Genomic DNA, 19,795 nt, shown 5'->3' with positions numbered 1-19,795 from the left:
AGTGAACAACAACTGACTCACTTCCTAAGCTCTCTCATCCACAACAGACAGCATACTTGCCCCTGTTTCCAAAACGCTTGCATTCATCTCCCTAACAACCCCATCCATAAACACATTAAACAACCATGGAGACATCACGCACCCCTGCCGCAAACCTACATTCAGTGAGAACCAATCACTTTCCTCTCTTCTTACATACACGTACACATGCCTTACCTCCTCAATAAAAACTTCTCACTGCTTCTAACAACTTGCCTCCCACACCATATATTCTTAATACCTTCCACAGAGCATCCAGGTCCCACAAAACTTTCCATGGTTTACCCCAGATGCTTCATATGCCATGGTTCAATCCATTGACAGCACGTAGACCCCGGTATACCACATCGTTCCAATTCACTCATTCCTTGCATGCCGTTCACCCTCCTGCATGTTCAGGCCCTGATCGCTCAAAATCTTTTTCACTCCATCTTTCCACCTCCAATTTGGTCTCCCACTTCTCCTTGTTCCCTCCACTTCTGACACATATATCCTCTTTGTCAATACTTCCTCACTCATTCTTCCATGTAACCAAACAATTTCAAAACACCCTCTTCTGCTATCTCAACCACACTCTTTTTAGTACCACACATCTCTCTTACCTTTTCATTACTTACTTGATCAAACCACCTCACACCACTTATTGTCCTCAAACATCTCATTTCCAACACATCCACTCTCCTCTGCACAACCCTATCTATAGCCCATGCCTCGCAATCATATAACATTGTTGGAACCACTATTCCTTCAAACGCACCCATTTTTGCTCTCCGAGATAACATTCTTGCCTTCCACACTTTCTTCAATGCTCCCAGAACCTTTGTCCCCTCCCCTACCTTGTGATTCACTTCCGCTTCCATGATTCCATCTGCTGCTAAGTCCATTCCCAGATATCTAAAACATTTCACTTCCAGTTTTCTCTATTCGAACTTACCTCTCAGTTAACTTGTCCCTCAACCCTACTGAACCTCATAACCTTGCTCTAATTCACATTTACTCTCAACTTTCTTCTTTCACACACTTTACCAAACTCAGTCATCAACTTCTGCAGTTTCTCATCCAAATCATCCACCATTGCTGTATCATCAGCAAACAACTGACTCACTCAACAACAGATTGCGTACTTGCCCCTCTCCAAAACTCTTGCATTCACCTCCCTAATCACCCCATCCATAAACAAATTAAACAACCATGGAGACATCGTGCACCTCTGCTGCAAACCAAGATTCACTGGGAACCAATCACTTTTCTCTCTTCCTACTCGTACACATGCCTTGCATCCTTTGTAAAAATTTTTCACTGCTTCTAGCAACTTACCTCCCACACCATATACTCTCAAACCTTCCACAAAGCATCTCTGTCAACCCTATCATATGCCTTCTCCAGATCCATGAATGCTACATACAAATCCATCTGTTTTTCTAAGTATTTCTTACATACATTCTTCAAAGCAAACACCTGATCCACACATCCTCTACCACTTCTGAAAACCACACTGCTCTGTACATGCCTTTACCCTCTCAGTCAATACCCTCCCATATAATTTCCCAGGAATATTCAACAAACTTATGCCTCTGTAATTTGAACACTCACCTTTATCCCCTTAGCCTTTGTACAATGGCACTATGCATGCATTCCACCAATCCTCAGGCACTTCACTATGATCCATACATACATTGAATATCCTTACCAACTAATCAACAACACAGTCACCCCCTTTTTTAATAAATTCCACTGCAATACCATCCAAACCTGCCACCTTGCCAGCTTTCATCTTCTGCAAAGATTTTACTAACTCTTCTCTGTTTACCAAACCATTCTCCCTGAGCCTATCACTTTGCACACCACGCCAACAAAAACACCCTATATCTGCCACTCTATCATCAAACACATTCAACAAACCTTTAAAATACTCACTCCTTCTCCTTCTCACTTCATCACAACTTGTTAATATCTCCCCATTTGCCCCCTTCATCGATGTCCTCATTTGTTCTATTTTCTTATGCACTGTACTTACCTCCTTCCAAAACATCTTTTTATTCTATCTAGAATTCTATGATACTCTCTCAATTGAACTCTCTCATTTGCCCTCTTTTTCACCTCTTGTATCTTTCTCTTGACCTCCTGCCACTTTTATAAATCTACCAGTCATTTGCACTACTTCCCTGCAAAAATTGCCCAAATGCCTCTCTCATCTCTTTCACTAACAATCTTACTTCTTCATTCCACCACTCACTACCCTTTCTAATCTGCCCACCTCCCACCTGTCTTATGCCACATGCATCTTTTGCACAAGACATCACTGCTTCCTGGAATATATCCCATTCCTCCCCCACTCCCTTATTTAATTTTCTCTCACCTTTTTCCATTCTGCACTCAATCTCTCCTGATACTTCCTCAAACAAGTCTCATTTCCAAGCTCACTTACTCTCACCACTCTCTACTCTCCAATATTCTTTCTTTTCTGAAAATCTCTACAAATCTTCAGCTTCGCCTCCACAAGCCTTTCAATTAGCACTTAATCCGATAATGCCCTCTGGCCATCTATCATATTCATTGTGTATACTCGTGTATATTTCTCTTTTTAAACGAGGTATTCCTAATCACCAGTCCTTTGTCAGGCTTCTCATAGCTTGGTTAAAAGGTTCATGCCATATGCCTTTTGCCATTCATATAGTTTGGAGAAAACCCAAAGATCATGCTTCAGATTACTACTTCTACATGACAAAATATAAATGGTATAATATCAAAATCCACACATACTTGATTTACCATCTGCTATGTCAGGCCAGTACCTCATAGTCAGGAATTACCTGTGCCAGAGCCTCCAAGAAACATGACATTGGATGACGATGAGTCTGGTGATGAGAAAGCAGACCAAGTAGAGAACAATATGAATCCAACATTTGAGGCAAGCTGTTCTTCAAGTGAAGCATATTTGCCATGTCAAGGAGATCTTAATAATCTCATCTGTGATTTAAATTTGTCTATAATGCAAGCTGAACTTTTGGGTACCAGGTTAAAGGGCTGGGATCTTCTTCAGAATGAAACTAAAGTTTGTTTTTATTGTGATCACCAAGTCGTTTTCAAAAAATTTTTCTCCCTTGAAGATGATCTAGAGTTTTAAAATGATATCTGTGCTGTTATGGAGGCACTTGGCCATGAGTATAACACATGAGTGGCACTTGTTTGTTGACTCATCAAAAGTAAGCTTGAAAGCAGTTCTATTCCACAACAGACATAAGTTTCCCTCCATTCCTCTGGCTCATGCAGCTAACATGAAGGAATCGTATGCCTAAAGGTTGTGGCACTTTTACTTGGAAAGCAACTTGGTTACATGAAGTTCTGTTGTTTCTTCTGCGAGTGGGACAGATGGTACAAGAAAAAACTTTGTAAAGAGAGCGTCACTAAAATGAACATCACTGACTCCATTGAAGAAGAATGTCGTCAATGCTCCCCAAATTGATTCTGAGAAAATTTATCTGCCTCCTTTACACATTAAGCTCTGGTTGAAGAAGAACTTTGTCAAAGGTGTGCTTAAAGCGGGCCACTATTTCACATATTTGAAGAATAAATCCTCCAGAATCATTGATGCAAAAATCAAGGAGGGTATTTTTGTAGGACCACAGATCAGGGAACCTCTTTGAGATGTAAAGTTCGATGAAGAGCTAAATGAAGTTGAAAAAACTGCATGGCTGTCATTTAAGAGAGTTGGCAAAGATTCTTTTGGGAATATCATATCACAAAACCACTGTGATGTAAAAGATTAATTGACTTCATATAAAGCACTGGGGTGTAATATGAATCTAAAAATTCACTTTGTGGACTCGCACTTAGACTTTTTTCCAGAAAATCTTGGGGCAGTCAGTGATGAGCATGGCAAAAGATTTCACCAAGACATTTTGCACATGGAAAAGTGGTACCAAGGAAAGTGGAATACCTCTATGTTGGCAAATTATGGTTGGACACTAAGGAAGAATGTTCCTGAGGCCCAATATAGCCGAAAATTGTACACTTATACATTTTAGAGGTAAGTTTTTAAGTGTAAAATTAGACTTATTTATGAATGATTAATAAACATTTAATGTAAAATTTAACTGCTCTGTCACTAAAAAACCATGACCGATAGAAAAATTCTTAAAACATATTAGAATTCAGTGTAAAAAGTACTATAAGGTCCACCTATTTTTGTTCGTGGGACAAAAAAAGAAAGATTTTGTTGACCAGTGTTAAAAAGCAAATGGATGACTTTCTATGGAGGTGTAAGTACCGAAGTGAGAAACTGTATGGTTTTAGGGAAAGAAAGTAACGTGTAACAAATCTCTTAAATTTCTAAAAGAGTGAGCTCTGTCTTAGACAAAAGGGAAGGCTAAATGAACTCATTTCATCTGGACTACAAGAAAGCATTTGACACTACTGCATGGGAGGCTGATTAAAGACCTGAATCACCAGGTCAGGGATGAGAAGGGAAACTCCTTCAATAAGAGAAGATCATCTTGGTGACCAGCAAAGTGCTACAAGGTTCTGTTCCATTACCTTTACTCTTCTTTATCTATGTAAACAACTTGCCCAAAGGTATGGACTCTTACTGAAATAAGTTAACATATGCTGCAATAGTCATGAGGGAACTGAAGAGCAAGCAGGATTGCATCAACTTACAAGGGGACCTAAACAGACTCCAAAGTTAGTCTGTTACATGGTTGATGAAAATCCAACCAAGCAAATGTAATGAGTATCTATCTATTTATATCTCTGATGCCTGTTCCAATTGGAACTCCCTCAAAAAGGTGACCACATCAATAGAGCCTCCATAACTAAAGAACTCCATTGCCACTTCAAAACCTTTAGTGCCTCATTCTTAACAGGCCACTGGCAGAAGGCAAGTCTGGCGCAGTGTTTGCAGAGGCTCCAACCTAATGTTCCTAGTGACTACTTCTATCTAATGCTCCTATTTAATACTTCTACCAAATGTTTCTACCTAATAATCCTGCCTAAATGTTCCTACCTAATGCTCCTACCATTTTGCCAAAAGGCAGGGCTAGTGCATATTGCTCACCCCAGGAAAAGCTAGAGTTATAAAGAATGAGCTGTGTAAGTTAAGTATTGCCAAGTGTTACATATGACAAGGAGAGATCATATGTTTGTGGACAGAATGCCAGTAGTCCACATGTTAGTGAGGTAGTAGTGGGTAACTTTGACTGGAGCATTATGTAGAAGCATTAGGTAGAAGTAGTGGGTAGGAACATTAGATGGAAGCATTAGGTAGAAGTAGTAGGTTGGAACATTAGGCACAAACATTAGGTCGACACATTAGGTACAAGAAGTCAGTAGGAACCTTAGTTAGGAACCTCTGAAAACATTATGCTAGAGTTGCCCCTACCAGTGGCCTTCTAAAAGTGAAGCACTAAAGGCTAAGAAGCAGTACTGGAGTACAGCTATGGAGACTTTTGCCATGCCCACCCCCTTGATGGAGTTCCCAAAGGGAACAAGTTTCAGAGATATAGATACAATGGATAGATAGATCTGTCTTTGGATCATTTGGAAAATGAATCTATGGGCATTGACTTTTCCAGTAATGAAAGCTGACCAAGATGAGGCTGAAGATGCTTTTAGCACAAGTGGAAGTATTGGGGCCAGCAACCACTTCACTTTAACAACACTGACTGATGTAAATGATAATTTTACAAACTTTGATAATTTTGCTGTCTTGAAAAAATCATCAATGAATCACCGATTAAAATACACAACAATTTATTACATAAAGAAATAATAATCAGCAATCACTTTTTTTGGTGTTGGTAACATATTTAAAGCATAACTCACTTGACACTCACTAATTACTCCTGCACTTTTCAGCATGTTGTGCTGGCACAAATACAAAAGTTCTACACAGTATTAGAGTGATAGTAGCAGATGGAATATACTTCTGATGTGATCCTTTAATTGTTATATGAATACCTTTGAAAATGTAAGGTTAAATTATTTTTTTACAACTTAAATATGTAAAAGTGTTCTTTACAATTTCTAGTTGAACATGACATTTATGGGTATATTAGGCCAGTATTGAGGTTGATACAATGTACAAATACGGTCAAAAGACAGCTGAATGGCTGTTTCCATGGCATGTATTTGTGGAGATGAAGTTCCATATAAATGCTGCATTTCACGACTTCGGATGGTGTCTGGATGCTCCTGAAAGTAAAAATATAATAAAAAAGTGTAGTTAAATAGTCCAGGTTAATAAATCTTTTTACCAACTGATGCCTTTTATTCACCAGGTATGAAGTGACTACTACAAATCAATTACTTTACTACGAATGACAAATAACACCTGATGGAAATTACTTGTTTAACTGCTAAGAGAAGTCCCTGCTAAGCCCAGTTTGGAGAAAATATACTAGCTATAGTTCAGTTTACCCTAATGAATGAGTGAAAAATGAGATTACAATAAAAATGAACAGGGTGCAAGGTGAGGCAATAACATCCCTATGACTGGGATGCAGAATAAGAAGACAGCACAGTATGAGAAACAGAGGTCAAAATGGGATATGAAAAATAGAAGTAAAGAATGAAGAGCTGAAAAGGTCTGGCCATCCTGAATGAAGGAATCCAGGAAGACTTATGAAAAGAATGAATACGAAGGAGATGGAAGGAGGAAGAAGAGAGAAGCCAAAAATGAGGAGGAGACACAGAGATATGGTAGAGGGAAAATGAACAAGAAACAGTCTTTGGAATTTGGAAAGAATAGGAATACAGGAAGGAAACTACATAAGCCAGTATGTTGGATACTGAGACTGCAGCTCATTCACAGGGATACTTTTGATGGTATTTTCAAAATGGACTTACCTGCAAGTGATTACACCATGTGTTAGTTTTTTTTTTTTTTTTTCTTATACTTTGTCGCTGTCTCCCGCGTTTGCGAGGTAGCGCAAGGAAACAGACGAAAGAAATGGCCCAACCCCCCCCCATACACATGTATATACACACGTCCACACACGCAAATATACATACCTACACAGCTTTCCATGGTTTACCCCAGACGCCTCACATGCCTTGATTCAATCCACTGACAGCACGTCAACCCCGGTATACCATATCGCTCCAATTCACTCTATTCCTTGCCCTCCTTTCACCCTCCTGCATGTTCAGGCCCCGATCACACAAAATCTTTTTCACTCCATCTTTCCACCTCCAATTTGGTCTCCCTCTTCTTCTTGCTCCCTCCACCTCCAACACATATATCCTCTTGGTCAATCTTTCCTCACTCATCCTCTCCATGTGCCCAAACCACTTCAAAACACCCTCTTCTGCTCTCTCAACCACGCTCTTTTTATTTCCACACATCTCTCTTACCCTTACGTTACTCACTCGATCAAACCACCTCACACCACACATTGTCCTCAAACATCTCATTTCCAGCACATCCATCCTCCTGCGCACAACTCTATCCATAGCCCACGCCTCGCAACCATACAACATTGTTGGAACCACTATTCCTTCAAACATACCCATTTTTGCTTTCTGAGATAATGTTCTCAACTTCCACACATTCTTCAAGGCCCCTAGAATTTTCGCCCCCTCCCCCACCCTATGATCCACTTCCGCTTCCATGGTTCCATCCGCTGCCAGATCCACTCCCAGATATCTAAAACACTTCATTTCCTCCAGTTTTTCTCCATTCAAACTCACCTCCCAATTGACTTGACCCTCAACCCTACTGTACCTAATAACCTTGCTCTTATTCACATTTACTCTTAACTTAAATAGAAGTTACCTTCAGTAAAGTTCTATCACTCAACCGACAGAAGGGAGTACAATCTCGATGAGAAACATCTTACTCCATAATTGCCCATCATTTCCCTAATCTTCCTGGAGCCCCGTAAAAATGTCCCTGAGTTGTATAATAATTTACAGATAGTATGTGGTAGGCAGGCACAAGTGAGGGAGATATTACTGCCTGGGTGTTGGAAGTAGTGATAAAAGTGTCATGTTCCCCTCCATGGTCCAGGTTGCTCTTTTCTCTGTCTTATACACATGTGAGTTGCCGGAATTCAATCCACAATCCACAAACAGAAATTTTCTCTTACTAAACACTTCATGACACATAATTCACATAATTCTTTTTGCTAAATGAAGAACACAGTATAAGCATCAGTTAATGACCATGAGTAGGCTTGTAATAACAAATGAGAAGAAAGGTTTTGAACTGAAAAGACCTTTCTTCTATGTTATTATAAGCCTAATATTGTGGTGTGGGAAAACTTCCAGAGATACAGACAGTTTCTCCTGGAAAGAAGCACAATTATGCAAATGTCAGCTGTTACAGTAACTAAGTGATGATGCAGTCTAAAGTGAAAGGCAGAGTACAAGAGGAAGACAAGGAGACATTATACTATTACTATTGTTCAGTGTATGTGGTGAAGGGGGTAATAGCTACCAATAAAAGCAATGTGTGGAATTTGGGTGCAGAAAACATTAGAATAATTACCAGCTTGCAATTTACAAGTGATGAAGAACAAGTAAAACCCACCCAAAAAATATACAAGCAATGAGATATAAAATTTCTAAATGTGTGGAAAAAGACTAAAATAATGAATGCATATGAAAACAAGCAGGAAGGACTAAAGATATGAGATCAAAGAAGCTTACATATATGGACAATAATTTCATATACACTCAAGTAATGAAAACTATATTAAAATTAAGAAAGGCCAACAAACTGCATGTGATTCAAAGAATGGTAACAGGTAATGGGTATCATTAGTTATAGCAAAGTTCATCTGAAGTGAAGCAGTCTACATCAACTATATAAATGGCTGGAGCAGTGCAAGAAGTTGAAATAAATTTCTTGAGAAGTGAAAGTGGGGTGGATGGATTTAACAAATGAGAAATGTGGATGAAGTGTCTACCAGTTCTATAAAACACACAGAATGAGTATCTGAAGAGTGAATTTGAATGGTGAGATTAACAAAAATGTACATGAATGAGACGAGTGGATGAAGATATACATAAATAACCAGAAGCAAAATGAAAATACTGCATGAAATTAAGAGGGCTACCTTAGAAGAGGAATTTGAAAAAATTAAATTATTGTTGCATATGAGGAAATTTTAGAGATAATAAAAAGATATTTTGGAAGGAGGTAAATAAAGTGTGTAAGACAAGGGAACAAATGGGAACATCACTGAAGGGGGCTAATGAGGAGGTGATAACAAGTAGTGGTGATGTGAGGAGATGGAGTGAGTATTTTGAAGGTTTGTTGAATGTGTTTGATGATAAAGTGGCAGATATAGGGTGTTTTGATCAAGGTGGTGTGCAAAGTGGAGAATGATTTGGTAAACAGAGAAGAGGTGTAAAGCTTTGCGGAAGATAAAAGCTGGCAAGGCAGCGGGTTTGGATGGTATTGCAGAGGAATTTATTAAAAAAGGGGGTGACTGTATTGTTGACAGTTGGTAAGGTTATTTAATGTATGTTATGACTCATGGTGAGGTGCCTGAGGATTGGCGGAATGCTTGCACACTGCCATAGTACAAAGGCAAAGGGGATAAAAGTAAGTGCTCAAATTACAGAGGTATAAGTTTGTAGAGTATTCCTGGGAAATTATATGGGAGGGTATTGATTGAGAGGGTGAAGGCATGTACAGAGCATCAGATTGGGGAAGAGCAGTGTGGTTTCAAAAGTGGTAGAGGATGTGTGGATCAGGTGTTTGCTTTGAAGAATGTATGTGAGAAATGCTTAGAAAAGCAAATGGATTTGTATGGAGCATTTATGTATCTGGAGAAGGCATATGATACAGTTGATAGAGATGTCCTGTGGAAGGTATTAAGAATATATGGTGTGGGAGGCAAATTGTTAGAAGCAGTGAAAAGTTTTTATCGAGGATGTATGGCATAAGTACGAGTAGGAAGAGAGGAAAGTGATTGCTTATCAGTGATTGTTGGTTAGTGGCAGGGGTGCGTGATGTCTCCATGGTTGTTTAAATTGTTTATGGATGGGGTTGTTAGGGAGGTGAATGCATGAATTTTGGAAAGAGGGGCAAGTATGCAGTCTGTTGTGGATGAGAGAGCTTGGAAAGTGAGTCAGTTGTTGTTCGCTGAAGATACAGCACTGGTGGCTGATTCGGGTGAGAAAGTGCAGAAGCTGGTAACTGAGTCTGGTAGTGTGTGAAAGAAGAAAGCTGAGACTAAATGGGAATAAGAGCAAGGTTATTAGGTACAGTAGGATTGAGGGTCAAGTCAGTTGGGAGGTAAGTATGAATGGAGAAAAACTGGAGAAAGTAAAGTGTTTTAGATATCTGGGAGTGGATCTGGCAGCGGATGGAACCATGGAAGCGGAAGTGAATCATAGGGTGGGGGAGGGGGCAAAAATCCTGGGAGCCTTGAAGAATGTGTGGAAGTCGAGAACATTATCTCGGAAAGCAAAAATGGGTATGTTTGAAGGAATAGTGGTTCCAATAATGTTGTATGGTTGCAAGGCGTGGGCTATGGATAGAGTTGTGCGCAGGAGGGTGGATGTGCTGGAAATGAGATGTTTGAGGACAATGTGTGGTGTGAGGTGGTTTGATCGAGTAAGTAATGTAAGGGTAAGAGAGATGTGTGGAAATAAAAAGAGCGTGGTTGAGAGAGCAGAAGAGGGTGTTTTGAAATGGTTTGGTCACATGGAGAGAATGAGTGAGGAAAGATTGACCAAGAGGATATATGTGTCGGAGGTGGAGGGAACGAGGAGAAGTGGGAGACCAAATCGGAGGTGGAAAGATGGAGTGAAAAAGATTTTGAGTGATCGGGGCCTGAACATGCAGGAGGGTGAAAGGCGGGCAAGGAATAGAGTGAATTGGATCTATGTGGTATACCGGGGTTGACGGGCTGTCAGTGGATTGAATCAGGGCATGTGAAGCGTCTGGGGTAAACCATGGAAAGCTGTGTGGGGCCTGGATGTGGAAAGGGAGCTGTGGTTTTGGGCATTATTACATGACAGCTAGGGACTGAGTGTGAACGAATGAGGCCTTTGTTGTCTTTTCCTAGCGCTACCCCGCACACATGAGGGGGGAGGGGGATGGTATTCCATGTGTGGCAAGGTGGTGATGGGAATGAATAAAGGCAGACAGTGTGAATTGTGTGCATGGGTATATATGTATGTGTCTGTGTGTGTAATATATATGTGTACATTGAGATGTATAGGCATGTATATTTGCGTGTGTGGACATGTGTGTATATACATGTGTATGGGGGTGGGTTGGGCCATTTCTTTCGTCTGTTTCCTTGCGCCACCTCGCAAACGCGGGAGACAGCGACAAAGCAAAATAAATAAATAAATAATAAAAATAAATAGATGAAGAAATCAAACATTATCCCTCCTCCCTGCTGTAATAAAGAAGTAAAATTGCAAATATAAATTTCTTGACAGTCTCTAGTGGATTGTTGCAATACCTGGCAACTCAAATATAGTAAAAACATAGTATGCAGTATTTTTTAATGAACGAACGAAGAGAACAGCATGCTTTCACTTGTAAGGATGTGTGGTTGGCTGACCAAGAATGCTTCTTTATGTGGCTTTTTTTTTTTTTTTTTTTTTTGTCGCTGTCTCCCGCGTTTGCGAGGTAGCGCAAGGAAACAGACGAAAGAAATGGCCCAACCCACCCCCATACACATGCCTTGATTCAATCCACTGACAGCACGTCAACCCCGGTATACCACATCGCTCCAATTCACTCTATTCTTTGCCCTCCTTTCACCCTCCTGCATGTTCAGGCCCCGATCACACAAAATCTTTTTCACTCCATCTTTCCACCTCCAATTTGGTCACCCTCTTCTCCTCGTTCCCTCCACCTCCGACACATATATCCTCTTGGTCAATCTTTCCTCACTCATTCTCTCCAGGTGACCAAACCATTTCAAAACACCCTCTTCTGCTCTCTCAACCACGCTCTTTTTATTTCCACACATCTCTCTTACCCTTACGTTACTTACTCGATCAAACCACCTCACACCACACATTGTCCTCAAACATCTCATCTCCAGCACATCCATCCTCCTGCGCACAACTCTATCCATAGTCCACGCCTTGCAACCATACAACATTGTTGGAACCACTATTCCTTCAAACATACCCATTTTTGCTTTCCGAGATAATGTTCTCGACTTCCACACATTCTTCAAGGCTCCCAGAATTTTCGCCCCCTCCCCCACCCTATGATCCACTTCCGCTTCCATGGTTCCATCCGCTGCCAGATCCACTCCCAGATATCTAAAACACTTCACTTCCTCCAGTTTTTCTCCATTCAAACTCACCTCCCAATTGAATTGACCCTCAACCCTACTGAACCTAATAACCTTGCTCTTATTCACATTTACTCTTAACTTTCTTCTTTCACACACTTTACCAAACTCAGTCACCAGCTTCTGCAGTTTCTCACATGAATCAGCCACCAGCGCTGTATCATCAGCGAACAACAACTGACTCACTTCCCAAGCTCTCTCATCCCCAACAGACTTCATACTTGCCCCTCTTTCCAAAACTCTTGCATTCACCTCCCTAACAACCCCATCCATAAACAAATTAAACAACCATGGAGACATCACACACCCCTGCCGCAAACCTACATTCACTGAGAACCAATCACTTTCCTCTCTTCCTACACGTACACATGCCTTACATCCTCGATAAAAACTTTTCACTGCTTCTAACAACTTGCCTCCCACACCATATATTCTTAATACCTTCCACAGAACATCTCTATCAACTCTATCATATGCCTTCTCCAGATCCATAAATGCTACATACAAATCCATCTGCTTTTCTAAGTATTTCTCACATACATTCTTCAAAGCAAACACCTGATCCACACATCCTCTACCACTTCTGAAACCACACTGCTCTTCCCCAATCTGATGCTCTGTACATGCCTTCACCCTCTCAATCAATACCCTCCCATATAATTTGCCAGGAATACTCAACAAACTTATACCTCTGTACTTTGAGCACTCACTCTTATCCCCTTTGCCTTTGTACAATGGCACTATGCACGCATTCCGCCAATCCTCAGGCACCTCACCATGAGTCATACATACATTAAATAACCTTACCAACCAGTCAACAATACAGTCACCCCTTTTTTAATAAATTCCACTGCAATACCATCCAAACCTGCTGCCTTGCCGGCTTTCATCTTCCGCAAAGCTTTTACTACCTCTTCTCTGTTTACCCACTCATTTTCCCTAACCCTCGCACTTTGCACACCACCTCGACCAAAACACCCTATATCTGCCACTCTATCAGTTAAAAACAAATGGATGGATATACAATTCATTAAATCATATTTCATATATCATACTGAAATTCACAAATGAAAGCAAAAGCTAAAGGAATATATTACAAATAAACAAAAATGTATTCGAGCTTGTCATCATCATACATCAGACACCTGACCTGTCATGGAACCTACTTAACAGAGGGAAAAATAAAACATGAACCACAGTATATAAGTAACAGTAATAAATAAAGATTCAGCGAAAGGACACAACTGAAACCACATTTTTTTTTCACATGTCCAGTTCAGCAACATCATCATCATCACACTTATGGCATTGCTACACCATCATCTTCATGCTGATATCACTATTTCACTGAAATTCTCACACTAATGCAACACCTACACTGAGATCCTCACACTTATACTATCCTAAACCAGCATCACCATACCTACTATCCATCTATCTATATCTCTGACACTTGTTCCCAACTGGAACTCCCTCCAGGGGGTGGCCACAGCAAAAGAGACTCCATTAGTGAACTCCAGTGCCAGTTCTTAGCCTTTAGTGCCTCACCCTTAACAGGCTACAGGCAGGGCACAACTCTGACACAGTGTTTTGCAAAGGCTCCAACCTAATGTTCTTACTGACTTCTACATAATGCTTCTGCCTAATGTTCCTACCTACTACCTCTATCTAATGCTCCTGCCAAAATGTTTCTACCAAAAGTAAATAACTGATCCATTTTCCATTATAATCATTACAAGTACACAATAAGTCGCACTGTCATTTCAATGAAACTATTATTTTCACAAAATGGCTTGATTATAGGCATATCTATTTTCATCCCTTTGAAGGACTGATCCTTTAAGCCATCCAATTCTAACTTACTTTGAATGCATTTTAATAATGAAAAAGATAATCTTATCTTGAACTGCTTATGTATGATGTACCATGAAGAAATTACAAATAAAACACTTTAAAAGAAGTGCTCATTCATGACAGAGGTTAAAATGACATGAATACTGAAAAATCAGATACGAATATTAAAAATCAGACTCACATACCAGTGCTTGCATAAGTGACATCTGACCAAGGTGTTAACGAGGCTGTTAATCCAGATAATGGAACACACAATGCCTGCATGCCCTACACTATGAATCTGTGCCAAGCCAAAATTGTCCAGCATGGAAGACAGCTGGGATGAAGCAGAGTGGCCTTTTTCCAAAAGAAATTCACCTACTGACTTTACATGAGAAAGACAGACAACAGGAGGCCTGATTTGTCTACAACTGGGTTGTCTGGTTAAGAAGAAAAAAATTCAACTTGAAAAGAAAATGTAATTCTGCTCAGCAGTTTTTTAAGCTGTTACCAACTCCCTGCTGCTGCATATTGGCCTTCTATTGTCCCTGTTACTGCTGTCATTTATACAGTTTATTTCTGGCATTTTTCTCAAGAGTATACCTGAATTAATAAAATATTCATTTAAATGACTTTCGAAGGTATTTATAACCTTAGCATTCACTACATCTGATGGTAACTTATTCCAGTGCTCAAGACACCTACAGGAAAAGCTTTTTCCCGTGTCTGTAATACATCTTTTAGCTTTGAGTTTTATCCCATTCGTCCTGGTAACTGTATTTTCTTATATTTCATAAAGATGTTCATGATTTACTTTATTGAACTTGTTCAGAATTTCGAACACTTGGATTAAGTTGCCATGAAAACTACATTCTTTATGGGAAAAGAGATCTAATCGTTTTAGCCTCTCTTCACATGCCAGATTTCTAAGGGATGGAATCACTGTTGTCGCGTCTTTGTACTTGCTCTACTTTTTTCTTTTTTTTTTTTTAGTTTGGGGACTAAAACTGGACTGCATAACATGGGAGATTGTATATAAATGGTTTATGAGATAGGATGAGTGAGGTGACTTTCAAGATAAGGCCAGATCAGACCCTCCAGTGAAAATTATTGTGGAGTAAGATGGATCATAGGGTGGGGGAGGGGGCGAAAATTCTGGGAGCCTTGAAGAATGTGTAGAAGTCGAGAACATTATCTCGGAAAGCAAAAATGGGTATGTTTGAAGGAACAGTGGTTCCAACAACGTTGTATGGTTGCGAGGCGTGGGCTATGGATAGAGTTGTGCGCAGGAGGATGGATGTGCTGGAAATGAGATGTTTGAGGACAATGTGTGGTGTGAGGTGGTTTGATCGAGTAAGTAACGTAAGGGTAAGAGAGATGTGTGGAAATAAAAAGAGCGTGGTTGAGAGAGCAGAAGAGGGTGTTTTGAAATGGTTCGGGCACATGGAGAGAATGAGTGAGGAAAGATTGACCAAGAGAATATATGTGTCGGAGGTGGAGGGAACAAGGAGAAGAGGGAGACCAAATTGGAGGTGGAAAGATGGAGTGAAAAAGATTTTGTGTGATCAGGGCCTGAACATGCAGGAGGGTGAAAGGAGGGCAAGGAATAGAGTGAATTGGAGCGATGTGGTATACCGGGGTTGACGTGCTGTCAGTGGATTGAATCAAGGCATGTGAAGCGTCTGGGGTAAACCATGGAAAGCTGTGTAGGTATGTATATTTGCGTGTGTGGACGTATGTATATACATGTGTATGGGGGTGGGTTGGGCCACTTCTTTCGTCTGTTTCCTTGCGCTACCTCGCAAACGCGGGAGACAGCGGCAAAAAAAAAAAAAAAAAAAAAAAAAGATGGACTGATAAAGCAAGCATTAGAGGACTGTGAAAAGGTCATTCTGCTGGAATACCTCCCAGAATGCCAACAATAAAAGAATGGCTGTCAGAATGACAGTGAGGCCTGTCTAACATATGTATGAGAGCAAATGGACAAAGAAATGGACTTCTGAGGTCATCAAGCAGGGCCCGGTGAAATGACCTTCTGCTTGACCCCTCATGACAAGGTTCACTATGTGACATCTTAACAAAGTATCATTAATGTTGCACAAGTATCATCAGCTTTCTCTTCCCATTCAATTCAATATGTACATTAAATTCCTTGAACAAAACACGAGTGATAAAATTTACAAGGAGGCAAGGGGTGGCCATGCCACCTGCAACATGTGGGGTTAGATGTATTGGTATGGTGTGGGTGAATTGGCTGAAACTGAGGGAAAATTTAATGCTGACTAGTATCTGAAAATACTGGAAAGGGTCATGCTTCCCTCCATTTTTGCCTATGCTCTCCAATACCCAGAATGAAATATCTTCATGCAGGACAACTGGCCTGAGCATCCTACCAGGGTTGTGGGGCAGTGGTTTCAAGATAAGGGGATACTGACTCTCTTCTGTGGCCCAGCAAGGGTTGAAACCTCAACCCTACTGAAAATATTTGGGCATATATAGTCAGCAGTGGAAAAAACCTCATGGCAATGGCTGAACCATGCAAGGGCAGAGTGGGAGCTCAATAAGACGAAACAACAAATGGTTTATAATCATGCTGTATAAGTGCCCTAAAGGATACATGAAGTTTCTGTCAAAAATGGATGGAGGAGGCATTAATTATTTACCTTATTTGTTATCATAATATACCATGTATTCTATTTTGTGCATTTCATTTCATAACTTTTTGCTTCAACATAATGTGTCTCAAAAGTTTTGTCTTCATAATACAACAAACTGAATAAATTCACTTTCTTGACTAGATGGCCTATAAAAATAAAATGTATAGAGATTAGAAGATGTGGAAGATGCATATATATGAAATATTTTGTCTTCAAAGGTATGAATTAAAATCTTTTTAAAAAAAAGTTTGGTAAAATATCTTCAACATTTTTTATATATGTTTAAGTTTGCTACTTAAAGAAAAATGCCATTCCTAAAACACATGATGTTACATAATCTATGAAATGATCACTTGGATTAAAATTAGTACAACCATGTAACTTACATGGATGAATGTGATGGTTCAGTATCATAAAGTCTAACTACTGTTAATGATAATTCCTCAGTACTGAAGAATGGCAAGATCTACTCTGACATGCAATAAATGTGGTTTCAGTGGCCTATATTTTCTATTGATTCTTTACTTGTACCAGCAACATTTATCATGTGGTTCAAAAAAATAATTTCCTTAATGTGATTGTAATGACTGTAATGATGAATAAAGAATGAGTGAAAGAAACAGATAGCTGAAACCACATATTTTTGCATATTAGAGGAGAAATTCTTGCACTCCTCCAGAACTAAGGAATTGAAGATGTCCCATTTTGTCATTAACAGTGGTTTGTGATGTATGAAATTGACCACAAAAATGTTTGGGTTATTTAGCAAAATATTCAATTAGCTTTTGCAATGATTTTTCATTTTTTGTTTAATATCAGAAGTATCATATCATCATACTTCATAGCCATCTCCGTGTTAGCGAGGTAGCGCACAGAAACAACCCATCCACATACACTAGAATATACATAAATGCCCACACACACACATACATACCTACACATTACAACAGGTACATACATATACATATATCATACTTGACGGCCATCTCCCACATCAGCGAGGTAGCGCAAGGAAAGAGACAAGGAATGGCCAAACCCACCCACATACACATGCATAAACATAAACGCCCACACACACGCACATATACATACATATACATTTCAACATATACATACATATACCTACACAGTCATACACATATATACACATGTACATATCCATACTTGCTGCCTTCATCCATTTCCATAAACACCCCGCCACAAACAAAATAGCATCCCTCCCCCCTTCCAGTGAGGCAGCACCAGGAACAGACAAAAAAAGGCCACATTCGTTCACACTCAGTCTCTAGCTGTCATGTGCAATGCACTGAAACCACAGCTCCCTTTCCACATCCAGGCCCCACAGACTTTTCCATGGTTTACCCCAAATGCTTCACATGCCCTGGTTCAATCCAATGACAGCACGTCCACCCCAGTATACCACATCGTTCCAATTCACTCTATTTCTTGCACGCCTTTCACCCTCCTGTATCTTCAGGCCCCGATCACACAAAATCTTTTTCACTCCATCCTTCCACCTCCAATTTCGTCTCCCATTTCTCCTTCCCTCCATCTCTGACACATATATCCTCTACGTCAATCTTTCCTTACTCATTCTCTCCATGTGTCCAAACCATTTCAACACACCCTCTTCTGTTCTCTCAACCACACTCATATTATTACCACACATCTCTCTTACCCTTTCATTACTTACTTGTTCAAACCACCTCACAGAACATACTGTCCTCAAACATTTCATTTCCAACACATCAATCCTCCTCCACACAACCCTATCTACAGCCCATGCCTAGCAACAATATAACATTGTTGGAATCACTATTCCTTCAAACAAATCCACTTTTGCTCTTTGAGAAAATATTCTCACCTTCCACACATTCTTCAATGCTCCCAGAACCTTCGCTCCCTCCCCCACCCTGTGACTCGCTTCCGCTTCCATCGTTCCATCCAATGCTACGTCCACTCCCAGATATCTAAAACACTTCACTTCCTCCATTTTTTCTTCATTCAAACTTACCTCCCAATACATACATACACTGACTTGCTGCCTTCATCTATTCCTGTCGTGACCCCGCCACACATGAAACAGCAAACACACACACACACACACACACACACACCGCAAGGTAGAGCAAGGAAAAGACAAAAAAGGCCACATTCATTCACACTCAGTATCTAGCAGTCATGTGTAATGCACTGAAACCACAGCTCCCTTTCCACATTCAGACCCCACAAAGATTTCCATGGTTTACCCAAGATGCTTCACATGACCTGGTTCAATCCACTGAGAGCATGTCCATCCCAGTATACCACATCATTCCAATTCACTCTATTCCTTGCACGCCTTTCACCCTCCTGTATGTTCAGGCCCCAATCGCTCAAAATCTATTTCACTCCATCCCTTCACCTCCAATTTGGTCTCCTGCTTCTCCTCGTTCCCTCCACCTCTGACACATATATCCTCTTTGTGAATCTTTCCTCACTCATTCTCTCCACGTGACCAAACCATTTCAACACACCCTCTTCTGCTCTTTCAACCACACTCTTTTTATTACCACACATCTCTCTTACCCTTCCATTACTTACTTGATCAAACCACCTCACACCTTACACTGTCCCCAAACATTTCATTTCTAGCACATCCATCCTCCTCCACACAATCCCTATATATAGCCCACACCTCGCAGCCATATAACATACCCATTTTTGCTCTCTGAGATAGCGTTCTTGCCTTCCACACATTCTTCAACTCTCCCTAAACCTTTGCCCCCTCCCCACAATGTGACTCACTTTTGCTTGCCATGGTTCCATCCACTGCTAAATCCACTCCTAGATATCTAAAACACTTCACTTCCTCCAGTTTTTCTCCATTCAAACTTACCTCCCAACTAACTTGTCTCTCAATAATCTTGCTCTTATTCACATTTACTCTTAGCTTTCTTCTTTCAAACACTTTACCAAACTCAGCCACTAACTTCTGCAGTTTCTCACCTG

General features: G+C 40.3%; 1 protein-coding gene across 4 annotated transcripts in view; it reads right to left on the bottom strand.

The window, feature by feature from the left end:
- Positions 1-5,773: 5,773 nt before the first annotated feature.
- Positions 5,774-19,795, bottom strand: part of LOC139750881 (gem-associated protein 8-like) — a 68,673-nt gene continuing 54,651 nt past the window's right edge. For all 4 annotated transcript variants that reach the window (XM_071665746.1, XM_071665748.1, XM_071665749.1 and 1 more), the window contains exon 4: positions 5,774-6,231. In XM_071665746.1, coding sequence (XP_071521847.1) covers positions 6,064-6,231 — 168 coding nt within the window. In that variant the 3' untranslated portion in view covers positions 5,774-6,063. The remainder of the gene's footprint in view (positions 6,232-19,795) is intronic.

Source organism: Panulirus ornatus, chromosome 10, assembly GCF_036320965.1.
Source record: "Panulirus ornatus isolate Po-2019 chromosome 10, ASM3632096v1, whole genome shotgun sequence".
Taxonomy (NCBI): domain Eukaryota; kingdom Metazoa; phylum Arthropoda; class Malacostraca; order Decapoda; family Palinuridae; genus Panulirus; species Panulirus ornatus.
This window is presented reverse-complemented; position numbering and strand designations above follow the sequence as displayed.